At 36.6% G+C, this 18,690-nt stretch overlaps 2 protein-coding genes across 2 annotated transcripts; one reads left to right on the top strand and one right to left on the bottom strand.

The window, feature by feature from the left end:
- Nucleotides 1-4,065: 4,065 nt before the first annotated feature.
- On the bottom strand, nucleotides 4,066-4,820 carry LOC116023079. Its single transcript, XM_031264042.1, has one exon. The coding sequence runs from the start codon at nucleotides 4,776-4,778 to the stop codon at nucleotides 4,311-4,313; it is 468 nt and encodes a 155-aa protein (XP_031119902.1). The 5' UTR covers nucleotides 4,779-4,820; the 3' UTR covers nucleotides 4,066-4,310.
- A 2,693-nt stretch (nucleotides 4,821-7,513) lies between these two features.
- Nucleotides 7,514-9,690, top strand: LOC116021677 (U-box domain-containing protein 30-like). Its single transcript, XM_031262140.1, has 2 exons — nucleotides 7,514-7,650; nucleotides 7,742-9,690. Exon 2 carries the CDS (start codon nucleotides 7,988-7,990, stop codon nucleotides 9,245-9,247), a length of 1,260 nt encoding a protein of 419 aa, XP_031118000.1. The 5' UTR covers nucleotides 7,514-7,650; nucleotides 7,742-7,987; the 3' UTR covers nucleotides 9,248-9,690.
- Nucleotides 9,691-18,690: the final 9,000 nt, after the last annotated feature.

Here is an 18,690-nt window from a genome sequence, read left to right on the forward strand (position 1 = left end):
CCTCTCATCTCTCTACTACTAAACTACTTCTACCAACGCATTCAATGGCATCAAACAACCCCATGTTCGGGAGGACCTATGCCCAAGCTACCAATTCCAAGTCTGCACCTCTAACTAGCTCCGGTGCTGCTCAGAAGGCGCAAGGTCCGCTGACTAGGAACCGCGTCAAGAGCTCGGGGGTCCAACTGCTTGAACCTCTTGACATGGCTCGAAGAGTAGTTCGAAGAATCAACAATGCCCCAGCTGCCCCAAAGGCAACTACCTATGTTGGGAGTCCGCCCTCTCCTAAGGGAGCTACCGATAGTGGTAGTCCAACTTCTATGCAGGGGAACGCCAGTAGCGGGAGTACTTCCCCCGTATCCCCGCCACATCCAGTATGGAAGGCTGCGCCTGAGTGGACGCATGTCTACAATGTCATGCCTGCCATGACAACTAACACCGAGTCCGTGGAAGAGCAATTAGCTAGAATTGTTAAGACTCTTGAAGAAATGACTACACTCCTTCAAAACCAAGATAAGACTCTTGAAGAAATGACTACACTCCTTCAAAACCAAGATAAACGGATCAACAAAATGACTACACTCCTTCAAAACCAAGATAAACGGATCAACACCCTTGATGATAGCCTTCAAAACCAAGATAAACGGATCAACACCCTTGATGATAGGGTAGGGAGCATCATGGAGGGACAAGGAAGTCGTGCTCCAGGAAAGCAGCCCGAGGGGCAAGAAGAGGTTGTTCAGCAATCACTACCTCATGTCAGCCCTGCAGTGGGAGAAACTACTTCTCACTTGCCTGCAACTGAGAAAACTATACCAATCACCGAAGGCATGATACCGGTGGATCAATTGAACGACTACATAATGGGGGCAATCAAAGGCAAGTTAGATGGAGGTCAATCCTCATATTCCTATGCTAAGCCCTACACACAAAGGATTGAGGAGTTGAAAATGCCCTTCGGCTATCAACCTCCTAAGTTCTAGCAGTTTGATGGCAAGGGAAATCCTCGACAGCACATTGCCCACTTTGTGGAAACATGCAATGATGCAGGGACTTCTATGCATGTGTGTTGGCATTGTCGGGTGTGGGGTTTCTCTTCTTCTGCATGTTAATTGCAGACACAAAATATATTAAATGTAAATACATAATTTAAATGGTTTATTGTAATTGGTGGCGAATCAGTACTCTCACCTTGGGAAGACTACATACATGCAGCTGTTTTGGTTGGTTAATGGTGGCGGCTGTTTTGTTTGGGCGGGGTGGGTGGCGTGGCAGTAGCAAAGTAGAAGCAATGATATGGTGGCTTTTGATTATTTATGGCTGACACCAACATTTGAAAAACAAAGACTTTGATTGTAAAGTTTATAAGATTTTCACATTGTAAAAATTGTATAGGTATAGCCTTGTACTCTTAGAAAATTGTGATTGCAAAATTAGATGTAATAAGTCCGGTCAGGTTGGTATTTTCACCACCGACACTTTAAGTCTAGTCAGGTTGGCTCGTCCACCACCGGCATTGTAATCCCCGGGTCAAATCTCGGCATATTTAATTACGACGGCGGTCAGAAAAAACGCTACGACCGAAAAGTCGGAAAAAATTACGGGGGTAAGGTGCCCGCTCGGTCCTCGAACCGATCTATTACGACGGTGGTCGGAAAAAACGCTATGACCGAAAAGTCGGAAAAAACTACACGCTTTGCACCGAGGAAGAATTACCCTTGTTTGCTTTTCTTTGTAAATTGTACATGTGTGCATGCTAAGTCCAGTTAGGTCGGCACTACCACCACCGGCCCGATTAGGTTGGCATCAACACGATTAGCTCAGGACCAGTTCTCGGCCTTAAGCCCTACGAGGTAGGCAATTCAGCCCACCAGGTCGACAATCCGCCCTGGGCAAATCCAATCTCCTGATTGGTGAAACCCGATCCCTAGATCGGTAAATCCGATCCCTCGATCGATAGAGTTCGGATGACCCCTGTAGTCCAAAAGATTGTGCACAAGGTTGTACTCTTTTTCCTTGACTAGGATTTTTTTCCGTTGGGTTTTTTCTTAGTCTAAAATTTTTTAGCGAGGCAACCGGCATAGGTCACAGACTATATGGTCAGCTTTCAGCCCGAACTCTTCCTCATTGGCGCTCAAAGTTGTGCTCTTTTTTCCTTGACTAAGATTTTTTTGCACTGGATTTTTTCTTNTCCTTCAAAACCAAGATAAACGGATCAACACCCTTGATGATAGGGTAGGGAGCATCATGGAGGGACAAGGAAGTCGTGCTCCAGGAAAGCAGCCCGAGGGGCAAGAAGAGGTTGTTCAGCAATCACTACCTCATGTCAGCCCTGCAGTGGGAGAAACTACTTCTCACTTGCCTGCAACTGAGAAAACTATACCAATCACCGAAGGCATGATACCGGTGGATCAATTGAACGACTACATAATGGGGGCAATCAAAGGCAAGTTAGATGGAGGTCAATCCTCATATTCCTATGCTAAGCCCTACACACAAAGGATTGAGGAGTTGAAAATGCCCTTCGGCTATCAACCTCCTAAGTTCTAGCAGTTTGATGGCAAGGGAAATCCTCGACAGCACATTGCCCACTTTGTGGAAACATGCAATGATGCAGGGACTTCTATGCATGTGTGTTGGCATTGTCGGGTGTGGGGTTTCTCTTCTTCTGCATGTTAATTGCAGACACAAAATATATTAAATGTAAATACATAATTTAAATGGTTTATTGTAATTGGTGGCGAATCAGTACTCTCACCTTGGGAAGACTACATACATGCAGCTGTTTTGGTTGGTTAATGGTGGCGGCTGTTTTGTTTGGGCGGGGTGGGTGGCGTGGCAGTAGCAAAGTAGAAGCAATGATATGGTGGCTTTTGATTATTTATGGCTGACACCAACATTTGAAAAACAAAGACTTTGATTGTAAAGTTTATAAGATTTTCACATTGTAAAAATTGTATAGGTATAGCCTTGTACTCTTAGAAAATTGTGATTGCAAAATTAGATGTAATAAGTCCGGTCAGGTTGGTATTTTCACCACCGACACTTTAAGTCTAGTCAGGTTGGCTCGTCCACCACCGGCATTGTAATCCCCGGGTCAAATCTCGGCATATTTAATTACGACGGCGGTCAGAAAAAACGCTACGACCGAAAAGTCGGAAAAAATTACGGGGGTAAGGTGCCCGCTCGGTCCTCGAACCGATCTATTACGACGGTGGTCGGAAAAAACGCTATGACCGAAAAGTCGGAAAAAACTACACGCTTTGCACCGAGGAAGAATTACCCTTGTTTGCTTTTCTTTGTAAATTGTACATGTGTGCATGCTAAGTCCAGTTAGGTCGGCACTACCACCACCGGCCCGATTAGGTTGGCATCAACACGATTAGCTCAGGACCAGTTCTCGGCCTTAAGCCCTACGAGGTAGGCAATTCAGCCCACCAGGTCGACAATCCGCCCTGGGCAAATCCAATCTCCTGATTGGTGAAACCCGATCCCTAGATCGGTAAATCCGATCCCTCGATCGATAGAGTTCGGATGACCCCTGTAGTCCAAAAGATTGTGCACAAGGTTGTACTCTTTTTCCTTGACTAGGATTTTTTTCCGTTGGGTTTTTTCTTAGTCTAAAATTTTTTAGCGAGGCAACCGGCATAGGTCACAGACTATATGGTCAGCTTTCAGCCCGAACTCTTCCTCATTGGCGCTCAAAGTTGTGCTCTTTTTTCCTTGACTAAGATTTTTTTGCACTGGATTTTTTCTTAGCCCAAGGTTTTTAACGAGACAACTAGCGTGAGTCGCGAACGGTAAGGCCAGTCTTCAAGTCCAACCCCTTCCTTGTTGACTCGACGTCAGGGCTCGCACTGGGGGCTAGTTGATAGGGAATATACCCCGGATATACGGCCTTGAGTATTTGGTACATAAACCGTATAAGTACGGGGCTAACCCTATAAAAGGGACCTAAACCTTACTTGCAAAAGGATTTTTGGACTTTTGGCCCTCTCTTCTCTCTAGAATACTCAATAGCTATACTCTCTCCCTTCTCTTTAGATTCAAGAACAATTAATGAAATGGATGAATTGAGAGTCATTTTCTGGATCTACTATACATTATACTTTACATATTTTGCATACAATTCTTCTACACGATTCAGATGTTTGAGTACATGAAAGAATTAACACTATCATAAACCACTCATGTTTAAGCTGCAAAATTCTTAAATTTAAGTACAATAAGGAGTACAATATAACATTCTCGAGTACTCCTGTCTTAATCTATGACACACGAAAACTTTTAAGAATGAGCGTTTTTGCATTTCAGAAGCCAAGAGTGGTCCTTTTTGTGATTGCATGACTTTTGCTTCTAGGATAGTAATGGAGCTGAGGATTGATCACATAAATATTATTATTGTTATCATCATCTTCCTTTTCAAAGAAACAAGGCTTCTCTTCATCAATCCTCCCCATCGCCACGCTGCAACTCCTGGGCGTCTTCCGCAACCGCATCTGCGGCGGCTGCACCACCGCCGCGTTACCCTCTTTCCTGCCGGAAGCCGCCCGGAGAAGCTCCCGGAAATCCTCGCTGTCGTCCACGGCGTTTGAGGTGCGGCGTGCGGTGGCAGAGGCAGAGCTGTAACTTCTCCGAATTCTTTGCTTCGGGGGATTCACAGCGCATCTGTTCATACCTTTCACGTAATAGTCTCTCGCTCGCGTCAAACACCTCGCCGGCAGGGTGAGAAGTCGCACTAATTTTCTGTTCTGCTGGCTTGCCTTATTGCCTACCATGCTGCACAGTATTAGTGTTAATGAATTTTTGAAGGGAATGAATTGAAGTTGGAGATGACAGTGGAAAGAATGGAGGGGAGATACTTATAGCACACCAGTTGTGAATAATTGAGAATAGATGACGTTAATTAATTATTAATTAGTGAAAGAAGACCACGTTGTAGACCAAAGTTGAAAAATTTAGAAATATTATCAACCAGGCTGTTGTGCCAAATTATTAAATAATGTATTCCTTTTTAAATGAGTAGAGAAATTGGCAATTACTATTTGAGAGTGTTTGTATTTTTGTGGCCATAGCTGTAAAGTAACAGAATGACATAAATTATCTTTGATTGTTTATAGTTGACTGCTTTTACCTGATGTTGAACTTAAAATTTTGTGGTTACAACTTATTTGGGTACGTTGCCCTTAATATGATAGAAGTACGCGTTTGCTAAATAGTTGTTAGCTAATAACTGTTAGTGGGTTTGACTAGCCGATAGTGCAACATTAGCTGATTGTAAAAAGATGTTTGGTAATTTGGTTCTTAGCTGATTACATGTCAAATGACTTTCTCAAAAAGCTTATTGAAAAAATTATTTTGAACATCTTTTTGAATTTTAGCGTTTTAGAACAATAAGTTGTTAGAAAAAGCTATTTAATCAAACACTTATATTAATTGTTTAACCAAGTTAAACAGTTAATAATGGTTAAACAAGCTAAAATTGGCTAATAAGCTAATTATATTACCAAATAAGTTTGATATGTTTGTTAGTTGCACAAGAGGTTTATTATACTATATTTATTATATTTATATATTTAAATATATAATAATGTTATAAGAAGTGACAACGTTCTTTGGAAACTTCCTTACAGCAGCCAAGCACGTAGAATTTTGATCAAAATAATGTTGCATGCCTTTGACTCGAATTGTGTAGGTGGTGGGATGGAGTGTTCTAGTAGACAGAGATGTTTCTAAATTGTAATAATCCTCTAGAAACCTTATCGGCAAACTGTGCTCAGATAGTGAGAATTTGTCGCAATAACCCTTTAGAAACTTCTGTTTCAACGTTTCTAAAATGTAGATCCACGACAACTGAAACCTAGTCTGGGCCTGTTGGCCTCTATATTTTAACATAGGTTGCAAAGGTTGTCCAATGTAAAACATCGTACACTCACGAAGCCCATTATGAGGCATATTAATCTTTTCATTTATGTTAGCTTTAGGGCTATAAATGATTCAACTCGACCCAAGTTCATCAATTTGATTTTATGAGGCATATATATATATATATATATATATATACACACACCCTATTTTTCGATTTTGTTCGATTATATTTTGTAACTCATAAGTCATAAACCCGTCCTCTTACCTATCAAGAGGTAAATAGAGTTAATATAGTTTCAAGACTTAGGACCAAATTGTACACTTCTGCAGATAAAAATTCCAATCAAAACTCTAAATGTCTATGTCATGAATTGCCGCGGGGAGCAAATCTTAAGTGAGACTTCTCATCCACTAGACCAATGCTCATGAATTGTTTGAGATGTATTCACTAAAGACCTATGCCCACACACATTTGTTTTCAAGTTTTGACACTTATCCATAGACCAAAATTCTTTAAAAAAAAAAAAAAAAATACTAATGAAGTATTGTCCACACATATACATCAGATTTGTTAACCACAATATATAGTTTAAATATGTATTTAACATTGAGGTTTAGTTTAGCTCCTGTGAACTCCAAAGGTTAAAATAATTAGCATCTTTGTTGCATATAGTGCCTAATTATACTCCACAATAATAGAGTATTGAGGGCAATAATAAAGTAGAACTAATTTAATTAATAATATTGGTCCATCATATATATAGTATTTTTTGCAATCATTACAAGTCTATGCTTACACAAAAACATATGTGATGACAGGCAATTAGTCAAGTGTGGGTCTGCATGCATGTGGAAGAAACATGTAGCAAGGCAAGAAAAATTATAAACTACAATACAACATTAATTTGTCGACAATAACATATTAGTGATTAGCTCAGTTCTTGAGAATTGAGATATCAAATATGTTAATTTGATAATAATTGATAATTTAAATTTATATTTTAAATAACTGAATGATTGAATGTACATTTTGATCACAATTAAACAACTAAGCTAAAAATATTAATAGAAATTACAATTTTTCCATTTGTTTTTCTCTCTCAAATAGAATCAAAGCATATATACGGCATAAGTAATACTTTTTGACACACAATTAGCATTTGTTAAATTTAAAATATTTCTTTAAAATTTAGTGTTTGACTGGTCAATCTGCATAGCTGCCAGGCAACTTTCTGAAAGGTATGCTTCATTTTGAATCCCCCACGACCATTGATATGTGTTCTCTCTTTTTTATATTCTTCAATTTTTTTCGAAGATAGCCCCCGACTTTTTGAATAATTTATTTTATTCCCCAAATTACTTTTAAAATATCCATGAATTGATTGAATTCAACTCTTAAATTAACCCACAATGTAAAATCAACAGTAAAAGCACGTTCTAATTTCAAATTAATGCATTTTTTATTGGTAAAACTAGTTTTTCTTTTTTTGGGAGAAAAAAATCACCCAAATATCACATAGAGTAAATTAAATATATTTGAAAGGCACGTTTGGTGGGGTTACAACTTTGAAGTACTTATTAACTGCCCCCATCACAATCAGCGAGAGATTAAGCTCATTTCTCCTGTCTTGATCCCCCACTGTTTGCAATTCTGTAAATATTTTGTTGTCCTATAGCCGCTATCATTTATCACCTCTAATCGTTTTCCCCTGATTTGGACGCATCAAATTGGTTGAGAGTTTTGTTGCGTGGCTATGGGATTTTTATGATTGGAGAAGAAAGGTTAGCAATCCGTGTCATCTTCGGCCCCTTCCTCCCTTCCTTTTATCATGATAATGATGGCGAAAATGAACACTGTTGCGCTTTTGACCAGGGAAAAAGAGTTCCGGTAAAGCTCGATAATAAAGGAGGAAAATATGTCCCCTTGACGTCGAATCTAGCATTTGTCAATGGGCGAGAAAGCGAAAGAACGAGCGAAAGAGAAGACAAGAGAGTGTAATAAGCTCTCATCTTTATCCACACGCTTCGTGTTTGGCTCGATCGGAGTGTTCTGGGTTTTCAGCAAGATTGGTTCTTTTTTCTGTGTTTAAGGTTTTTGAGTTTTGGGTTGAAAAAGAAAATGCGTATGAATCAGCGGGAAGGTTTGGGGCAGGTTTTGGATCTGAAAGATGGGAAGAAGGTTAGTATGGGGAAAATGATTGAAGAGCTTGATTCAATTGAGGTTCCTTGGGTGTTTATTTGCCCAATTTCTCTAGAGCCAATGCAAGATCCTGTGACTCTTTGTACAGGGCAGACATATGAGAGGTCCAACATCCTAAAATGGCTGTCTTTGGGGCATTTCACTTGCCCCACCACAATGCAAGAGCTTTGGGATGATTCAATCACCCCAAATAGGACCCTTCACCATCTCATCCTCACCTGGTTTTCCCACAAGTATATGGCTCTCAAGAAGAGGTCTGAGGATGTGGAGGGGAGAGTCTTGGAGATTCTTGAGAGATTGAAGAAGGTTAAGGGTCAGATTAGGGTTCAGGCCTTGAAGGAGTTGAGGCAGGTTGTGAATGCCCATGATTCTGCCAAGAAAGCAGTGGTGAAAAATGATGGGGTTAAACTGATTTCTTCATTGTTGGGTGCTTTTACTATGCACACTGTTGCTTCTGAGGCAATTGGGATTTTGGTTCACTTGGATCTGAGTTCTGATGCCAAGGCCAATCTAGCACAGCCAAGCAAGGTTTCTTTAGTGGTGGATACATTGAATGAGGGATCCTTATGTACAAAGATCAACTGTATGAAACTCCTTGAAATGTTGATGGAAGGGAAGGAGTCTGACTCGAGAATCGTATCAAGTTTGAGTCTTTTTGTAGGATTGTTAAGATTAGTGAAGGATAAGAACCACCCCGAAGCAGTCTTGAGCAGCCTTCGGCTGCTCAAGACAATCACCTCCCATGAATCTGTTAGGACCTCAATTGTGTGTGTTGGGAGCATCCCTCAATTGGTGGATGCCTTGCCCAATCTAAATGCAGAATGCCTGGAATCAGCACTTGTGATTCTCGACGTTTTGTCCACCCTCCCCGAGGGCTCATTGGCCTTGAAGGATTGCCCTAGGACAATCCCAAACATGGTGAAACTGCTGATGAAAGTTTCCGAGAAGTGCACTCAGCTAGCATTGTCGATTTTGTGGGCTGTCTGCAAGCTCGCCCCTGAAAGATGTGCCTCGGTTGCTGTTGAGGCCGGGCTAGCTGCACAGCTCCTCCTCGTAATTCAGAGTGGCTGCAATCCTGCATTGAAACAGCGGTCTGCAGAGCTCTTAAAGCTCTGCAGTCTAAATTACACCGCTACCATTTTCATTTCAAAGTGTAAACTCACAAAAACAATACAATGATTGCTACAAAAACTTCCCCTTTCCAGATTCCAACCCGGGGACTAAGATGCTCAGCTCAAGAGAAAGCGGTCTTGAGCACTGAGGCAGTGAGGCACCATTCTTGTATATACATATATATATTTAATCGCTTTAGCGTGCAGCCATGGATGGTAAGGTTTCATAACTTTCCTCGTGAATAGATGAACTGCTTATTATTACCATTAGTCCTGCTGAAGATTTCCAACAGAACCCTAGCTATGGAGTTGCAATATCTCCACATAGTTCATATTTTGTGTTTGTTCCTTTAGGAGCTTCAACACCTGCTGCTGTTCGCGTAGAAGCATATTTCTCAATGGAGAATTTTTTGTCATTGTAAAGATTGCTACTTGTAAATCTTCTGCTGCTTCTAGACATATATATAAAATGCAAACATATATAAGTGATTCTTTATTTCCCTGCTTGAATTCTTGTGTTATTTGCTTGCTGTCTACTGCTTTTGGCCTGTTCTCATTACTTGTTGATGCATATAATTCATTCTGAAACTGTGTTTCTGCAACAAATGTTGTGGTTTGGTGTCCTGTGAATACACTGTCAACAAGAATGGTAAAGAGAACAAAGATTGTGAGATTATGGCTTTTACTGAACAAAAACTTTCAAGTTTCCTAGGCTGTCAATGAGCAACTGAAACTGCTTTACCGCCTTTGCCTCCTTTGCTGGCTAGAGTTAATAGGCAGAGTTTATCCAATGCGTATCTTTGGACGGGCTTCCCTCATCACCAAAAAAAAGTGTTGGTAGAGGCCAGCGAAGAAGCAAGTCCAGTAATTGGTGGCTAAGACATTGTTTGGGCGGAGGCCTAATCGGTCAAGTCCAGCACCCTGCCTTTTGAAAATGTGACGGTATGTAATGAAATAAAATTGTACCTTCACTACGAGTTATAGTTTTTAGCGTCATGGTTAAGTGTTTGATACTAACAAAAAAAAAATCAAGTTCCTATGTTAATCTTTCAGCCAATCTGATGAGGAAAAGCAATACAGCCACTGACACTTTTTATGGAGTAAATGAAATTGCAGTGACCTCTGAACTCCATTAAACCAAGAAATCACATTTAAATTTTAAAAACTATAAATAAATGTTAAAGATGACAAAATAAAAATAAAAACAAAAACTGGTTTCATTTTTAGATAATAATCGTGACATATAAACTAGAATAACTATTTTGTAAGTAATATATAAAAATAGAATGCTAAACACGACTGTTTGGGATATACCAAACTCCGTAATTGATAAGTAGATTGTTAATGCAATTATAGGATTAGATGGTTAACTATTGTATGGGTGCGTAAGAGTGTTTAGTTGCCCTACGCCAAAAATAAATAAATAAAATAAAAAAGGAGAGAGAGAGAATAGATTTTGGGCCTCTCATAAACAGTTGTAAAGGTTTTTCTATTTTCTGATAATGGGATGAGTTTGTTCCTGGAATATTTTTAATTGTATTTTTATTTATTTATTATGAAAAATTTAGAAATTAAATTATGAAATCTTACCTAGAGAACATACATTTTTGTATTTGCTTCTTTTCTTTAAAAAATTCTAAAATTTCTTTTAATTTAGTTTAATTTTTGTATCTAATATAACTTTTCATGTAATTTGTAAATATATAAATTTTATTCCCTAATACTAAATTAATTAGTATAAAAATTTGTATAACAATTAACTTAATCTAACCCTCATTAAATAAGCTGAAACATAAAAAGAGGGCGGAGTTTAATTTTATTAGATTTAGTTCTCGACTATAATGATATTATGTATTCCCTTGCGTACATCCAAAAAAAAAAAATAATGATATTATGCATTTGGGCTTTTGCTCTATACTCTACGGTCAAATTAGCGCTTGAAATCCTCAGCTATCTTTCTTGATTCACATTAGAATTTTATAGAAAATTATTTAACCTTTAATCAAATTCTTAACTCGACTACTAAATTTTACAGGAAGCTAGCTAGCCCGACTAAGACAAATTATTCTATAGATCTGGGTTGAAAATAAATAATATATATACTGAATGTTCACAATTTACATATTGAATGTTCACAATTTGATTTGCGAACATTCAATACGTAAATTGTGATGGGTCCATGGTATAACTATTGCCCTACTAATTTATGTTATTTTATATATTTTTTAAATATTATTTTGATATTGGCTTTCCGTGAGATTATACTAATTTAATTATTCAGCTTCCATCTTATTTCATTAAGAGGCCGGACAACTCTCCCAAAACCCTATTAATAATTGAGAGAGAAACTATAAGCCCGGTGGGCAATGAAGACGGTTTTGTTACTTTTGTTTAATATATACCAGAAAAATACTGTATACTATTATTTTTTACTCTCAACTTCTAACCTTATTCTCAAATTCTTAATGTAAACACTTTGTTGGTGACTAATAGAATGAAAATAGACTATCATTATTTGTTATATCAGTACAAATGAAAAAGTAAAATTTGAAAATAGACATAGTAAATGTCAATGTGAAATCAAATCCCAATTGAGGCAGGGACAAAGTCCTTTTGGCAGCAAGGTACTTGCCATTATATGAGTAGTCAATCCATGCATGTGCTCCTAAATCAAAGAAGAAAGATTGCAGTTCATCAGTTAGTCCGGCAAATAATTATTAAAACTGGGTTCTTGACGGCTCGAACGGAACACTTGAGTAAGTGTAGTACGATTTTTGTATCTAAAAGTCATTCTTCTTAATATCTTTTTATGATAGAAGGTAGAATCGCTCACCTCAAGCGCCTCACACCCCAGCTCGATAGTTTGTGGAGAGTAAATCATGGTGACTTAACTGATGAACAGAAGTTAATTTGATTTGTGCTCACTGCGCACAAGGAGACTCTCTTATTTTGAGAGATTGCTCCCACACTACCTTGTCAGATCAATACCCTCCTGGTTTAGCTCGTCGCACAATTTACCCTTTTTTTTGTGTGATTTACAAGGTATTACAAAAGAGTTGGATTTATTCAGTAAGTGCACGCCATCGAGTTGCGGCAATACAGTCCAAATATTATGGCAACATGTATGTACTAGGTGATCTGATATGGGATTTGGAGTGTCACCAAGGGTAGGTGTCCCTGGTCGGTGGTTACGCTGTTAGTGCTGGATCATGACAATTGATACTTTAGTTGGTATGGTACCTATCCCCTAGCTGTGGTGGCCAAATTTGTTGTTGGGGTTCATTTTACATTACCTATTACCTATACACATAAAGAGCCTTTAATTTATAATAAGTTTTTAATCAGACAACTAGTGGTGAGGGTATGGTGCATATATGCTTTAGAAGTTATTATAGTTGTTATTTTAATTCTTTCTCATTTAATATTAGATTCAAGCTTCTTATTATGTTGTTCAATAACAAAATTTATGGCAAATCATATCAATCGTGGCATTATTATACACACATAAGGGGGTGTTTGGTTGGGTGTAATTTGGGGGGAGTTGTAATTCATTGAATTACAATTCAATGAATTTGACAACTACGGTGTTTGGTTGAAGGGAATTGCAATTCCGCGGAATTGCAATTCCCTCCAATTGGTGAATTACAATTCATGGGGGTACCCCCATGAATTGTAATTCGGTGGAGAGGAGGGGCATTTATATTGGTGTAAAGACCATTTTGTCCCTCCTCTCAATCCTTTGTCTTTTTCTTTTTTTCTTTTCTTAAATTTTTGAAATTATTATTATTATTATTATTATTATTATTAAAAGAAGTATTGTTATTATACTTATTATTATTATTATTATTATTGAAAGAATTATTATTCTTATTCGTATTATTATTATTATTATTATTATTGAAAGAATTATTATTATTATTATTATTATTATTATTGAAAGAATTATTATTATTATTATTATTATTATTACTACTACTACTACTCCTACTACAACATAAGGGCATTTTAGTCATTCTGTCGCTTCTTACCTTTCAATTCCCTGTACTCCTATTCCTGCATACCAAACACTGTAATTTCAATTCCTACCTTATTCATTGAATTACAATTCCACCGAATTACAATTCTTTTCCCCCTTAATTCCCTCCTCCCAACCAAACGGCCTGTAAATAGTAAGATAAATATATACCATACACGTAAATTTACCAGATAATTAAGAATTGGACCCGAACAAAGTTGATTCAATACATTTATAGTAACCAATGTTGAGAGCCAATACAAAAAACATTTGGCAAGCTTCACAAATGGAGAAAAATTATTTTGCTTTGCAGAGAAGAAATTAACAAAAATGGAAAACCTAATAAATGTCCTTTTGCACCTCCCCACTATTTAATCTGCCCTATCTCAGATAACAAAAAAGCTTTTACAAACTTTGTTTGTACATATCACATGGATCCTACTTTCACATTGCACAATATAAAACTAAGAGCAAAAATCAAAAAAGAAAAATTATTAGTGACTGACCTTCATGCATGTGATGCTCCACTATGCCTGCCATGAAAAAGCAGGAAATTCAGGGGAAAAAAGAAGGAGAAGAAATAGTTAAATAACTGCCATCCAAGAATAAAAACTACCTGAGAAATGAGAACACCAACTAAAATAACCAACTTCCGAATATACTTGTTTCTTTTGTAGGTTTATTAACTATAGATTCTTGTTGTTCATGTAGCTTAGCTTTTGGATGCCTCTAATATAATGCATGCAAATATGCAATCAACATACCAAGACAACTTCTGCTTTAATTTTGTCCTTAATGCTATAGAGATTCGGAGAGGTATATATATATATATATATATATATATGAGCAATTGTGGGTACAACATGAGTTGTTGAGAATGTCTATGTCATCTAACATGTTGTTTTCTTGAATTGGTTTATATCTTTATTTTGGGTTAATTTAATACAGTCACCTTAAAATTCATGAGTGAGCCCAGTAACGTAATTAGTGCCCGTGCTATGCGGCAAAACGATCAGTCAAACTTACGAGGGAGTGCGGTTTTGTCACTCTTATTGTCCTATCTAGCACAAATGTTACTAGAACTAGGGAGCCTTAACTGCACAACATGATACAAATTATTAGGGTTAAAACGCTTATTTCGTTATATTTGAGTAGTTAGCCTCACGCTTCTACGATAAAATGCTAGATTCGCTCCTCCAAGCTTTGTACAACAAAAGTTATTGGGGAAGTTATTTTCTTCTTTGAAATATTGGCAATGGCAAAGTTTGAGAAGGATAAAAGTTTAAATATATAGGAAAATAGATCACCCCACATGGGGGTCAAAAAAATTGCTAGTTTTGGCTATCCTTAACTTCATACCCATGTTTGATGCCACATGATTTCTGACTGTCCTGTGTAATTGCAGTAATATGATTTGTTGTATATGTGTTTGTTGGTCTTATTCTTAGTCATTAAGGTTATGCTAATAATCTTTTTCGCTAGCTAGGACCCCATCTAAAGTATCCAATGGAAAAAAAGGCCATTTCCCATCAACAACAAACCTCTTATCCCCATGGGGCCATCTGTCCTCTGGAAAATAACTAATTATTTTATTAAATCCCCCACCTATGAGGCATATTCAATTAGAATATATAAAGTTTAGAAGTTTATACTTTACGGTAAAATACTATAATTGTAATTTGAATATATTTGTATATTTTACTTTATCAAAATTAATAAAAGAGAAAAGATAATATAGTACAATTTTAAGTAACAAGTATCTCCTTTTAGAGTGGTACATAATTCCTATAAGCATTCAGTTGAAAGTCTCTTTTGGTTAGGTAAAGAATTTAATTCAATTCGGAGATAATATATATATTTAAAAAAAAAAAAAAGGAAAAAATGGTATGACAATTATATCCGGGTGTCTGCACGATTATCATTGTTTATATATCTTGAATGAGGAGAACAATATTATTACTGGTAAGGGAGGAATCAATCAATCAAGTCTTAGATTCGAGATCAAGTCAGTATCGGCAATGATTCAAGTCTTTCATTCACAAGTGACTTCACAATAAGAAAAAATTAAAAATAATTATCAACCGATTACACTATTAAAAAAAACGCAGTTATCAACCGACTACATCTAAAAAAAAAAAAAAAAAAAAACAGTTTTGGTCATACTCAAGGCAATCAATTATAATGGAAGAGTGTACCTTATTACACATGTTCAACCCCTAATAACCCTACCAATGTTATTGCAATTATGCTCTCAAGTCATCTTGAATGATTGAGATCTTCGAATTTCTTTTTCAGTGCATAATCCATTTATTATTAATATGATCTATGAGCAACTTGTCGATTTATGTTAGGATATTTAGATAAATTAACACCAATAATATTGGTACCGTTTGTGAAGGTATAATCGGTTTATCTTATTTTGTCATATAAGCACAACATGTGAAATATAATGACACAATCCATTCACATAATTTTACTTTTTGGAGTCTAACAAAATTCAAATTTAAGCATTCACATATATAAGTCGTAAAGTCCATCTCTTTTGGTTAAATAAAGAATTGTACTAAGAAAATTCTATTAATACTGTGAATTTTAGATTGAGTTTGATAGATACATTCGATTTCAATTAATTACATCACATTTTATTTAAAGAAAATTGAATTTTACTATACTATACTTGTATCAACTAATCTTCAAGCTAAGATAAGTGATACCACAGCTATATATGGTCTAATTAAAGTAAATTTAGTGAATTAAATTATACCATATCAATTAAAGTGAAAGTAAAAAAGTAAAATTAACATTCAATAGACTTATCATTATATAATAATACCTTGGACTCGATCGAATACATACGTTTGATTTTGCATGGTTCATACAACCAGCAAAGGAGAACCAACCACGATAGAGAGAGAGAGCCAAACCTAATAAAAGTAATGCTTAAAAGAATTTCCAAAAAATAAAAGTATTGACATAATTAAGAAAAGAGTAATATTATATTATATGTATTTTGATTTTTTTTTTCTCCCAACTAACATGCCATGTTTTAATTAAGTTAGAACAAAAGTAATGAGGCCCATTTCTATTCACTTGTTTTTCTTTCATCCATTAAAATTAGGATACCTGATAAGAGTTTTACTCTACACGGATATAGCATGTTTCAGTTGATCAGAATAAAATAATGTAAGTCACATTTTTCTTTCTTTTTTTTCTTTCTCCAGTAAAATTAAGATACAATATACATATCACAAAGTGAGATTTACTGAGTGCAAGCCCTCAAAAAGTTACTGCAAGTTTTTGATATGGTTTTGCTTAACAAAATAAACTTTTTTATTTTTTTTGCCAATAACTTGCGGTCTAGTGGTACCCGGTTGAACTCAGATAATACATTGTAATAGAGTCCGTACTACTAAAAAAAAACTTTTTTATGACGAGAGTGGCTAACTTTATTATTATTATTATATTTTTTTAAAAAATTTTGAAATGCAAAAGCTTATTTTTGCAAAGCTAAATCTTGAATGGATCCCACATGCCACCTTCTATCCTCCATATATACCCGTCTCCTTCACCTCACTTCTTCCCTTTTCCCCTTCTAATCTCCCTCCGGTTCACTTAGAAAAAATTAGATAACTTAATTTCAATTAGTCCGGTGAAGATGATGTGCGAAGAGCCGGTTCAGTTCGAACTCCCTCCGGTTCAGGAAGAGCCGCCGTTCACCGACGCCGAAATCCACGAATTCTTGTCCTCCATATTCCAACCAGAACTCTCCCAATACTCATCCTCCAAAACCTTCGCGACCCCTCGCTCCATTTACTCGCCGGAGGAGAGAAAGATCCGGCGAATGATCTCGAACCGCGAGTCGGCCCGCCGGTCCAGGTTGCGAAAGAAAATGCATCTGGAGAAGCTGTACGAGCAGGTGAACCGGCATAGAACCGTAAACCGGCACCTAAAGAACCAGCTGTATTCCGTTACCCGTCACTGCCAACTGGCTCAGAGAGAAACCAACCGGCTCCGGTCCGAGTCGTTCCTCCTCCAACAAAGACTCGCCGCTTTAACGCAAATTTTGCACCCCATGCATCAGCTCTAATTATCCCGGCCCCACCATTAACGTAAAATCTCCATGCATGCATGCCATAACTCTCTCTCTCTCTCTCTCTCTTTCTCTCTCTCTATGAGCCATGCAAAAATGAAGAAATGTAGAAGCTAAGTGGTTTTTGAGGATTTAATCTGACGACAAACCACGCCAAAGGTTTGGTCGTTTGAGCCAAAACCTTTAGTGCGTCGTTTTAGGGGAAAGTATTTTCCAAAAGTTTTTAGCTAATGTAAAGTTTCGGACTTTAGCTTTATCATTGTATATATTTAATTATATCTGATCTCATCTGTTTCACCCTTTCCCTATACTTTTTAATTTTTTATTTTTTATTTTTACATCGCGATTTCGTTTTTATTTTTTATTTTTGTCAAACCAACATAAGTTAGACTTATAATCTTCTAGTTAACAAGTTAACCATCTGACCAACTTAATTGGGTTATCCATACTATTTAGATGCACTATTTGTGGAAAACCCTTTATGTTATTTTACCAAAAAATGCCAATCATACATGATTTATGATGCAATAATTCTCATTCAATTCAAACCTAATTTTGAATGGAGTTGAGAAGGGGGAAAAACATATTTAGTTGCAAGTTAAGGTGTGAGTTACAGCCTGTGACATATAAGTCTGACAGGGGAAAGAAATTGGAGAATATATAATGAACATGTTCCAAGAAGAGGGACAGATTCTCACACCTTTTAAAACTACACGTACAGATTCATAGATCGCATAAACCTCAGTCCCAAGGTTTCATCTGAATCTGATTAAGTTAACAATTCAAGGCAGATCTATGGGTGCGGCAGCTTTTAATTTGTACCTACCTTATTAATTTTCATTTCACAAAGACTCATGTTGATGTCTGTGAGCTTTTCAAAGGTGGTGTTTTGATGGCTAGATTTCTATTGCCCTATTTATTGCCTAAAATAGCTTATGCTACCAATAATGTTCTTCACTATCAAATTTGCATATATTCTAGTCTTTGAAAAACTAAAATTAAGTATATATACTGGTAGTCAAAAACTACTAGACAGAAGATTGGATGACAAGTATTAAAAAAGAATTACATTTTTATTAATAGCTATAATGTATAAGTGCTTAAACTATCAAATCTAAAGTTACACGTTCACCGTAAATGATGAGATAAGCCCTCAAAATACAATAGAATCTATTTAAAAAAAATAAAAGAATTTTGAGGTGATGAGAAAAATAAAATATGTACCACAGTACCAGTAAATTAAACTCCTCTGAAATAGCCCACAAATCATACAGAAAAGGTAAATCACACTCAAGGGCGGACTCACATTAAGGGCATCCCAGTTGCCCACCTCCCCCACCCCACCCCCATATATATATATATATATATATATATATATATATATATATATATATATATATATATA

This window comes from Ipomoea triloba, chromosome 6 (assembly GCF_003576645.1).
Source record: "Ipomoea triloba cultivar NCNSP0323 chromosome 6, ASM357664v1".
NCBI lineage: Eukaryota > Viridiplantae > Streptophyta > Magnoliopsida > Solanales > Convolvulaceae > Ipomoea > Ipomoea triloba.

Bases quoted from the DNA above. Each gene is read 5' to 3' on its own strand.
- LOC116023079 (XM_031264042.1), bottom strand. From the start codon at position 4,778: ATGGTAGGCAATAAGGCAAGCCAGCAGAACAGAAAATTAGTGCGACTT.
- LOC116021677 (XM_031262140.1), top strand. From the start codon at position 7,988: ATGCGTATGAATCAGCGGGAAGGTTTGGGGCAGGTTTTGGATCTGAAA.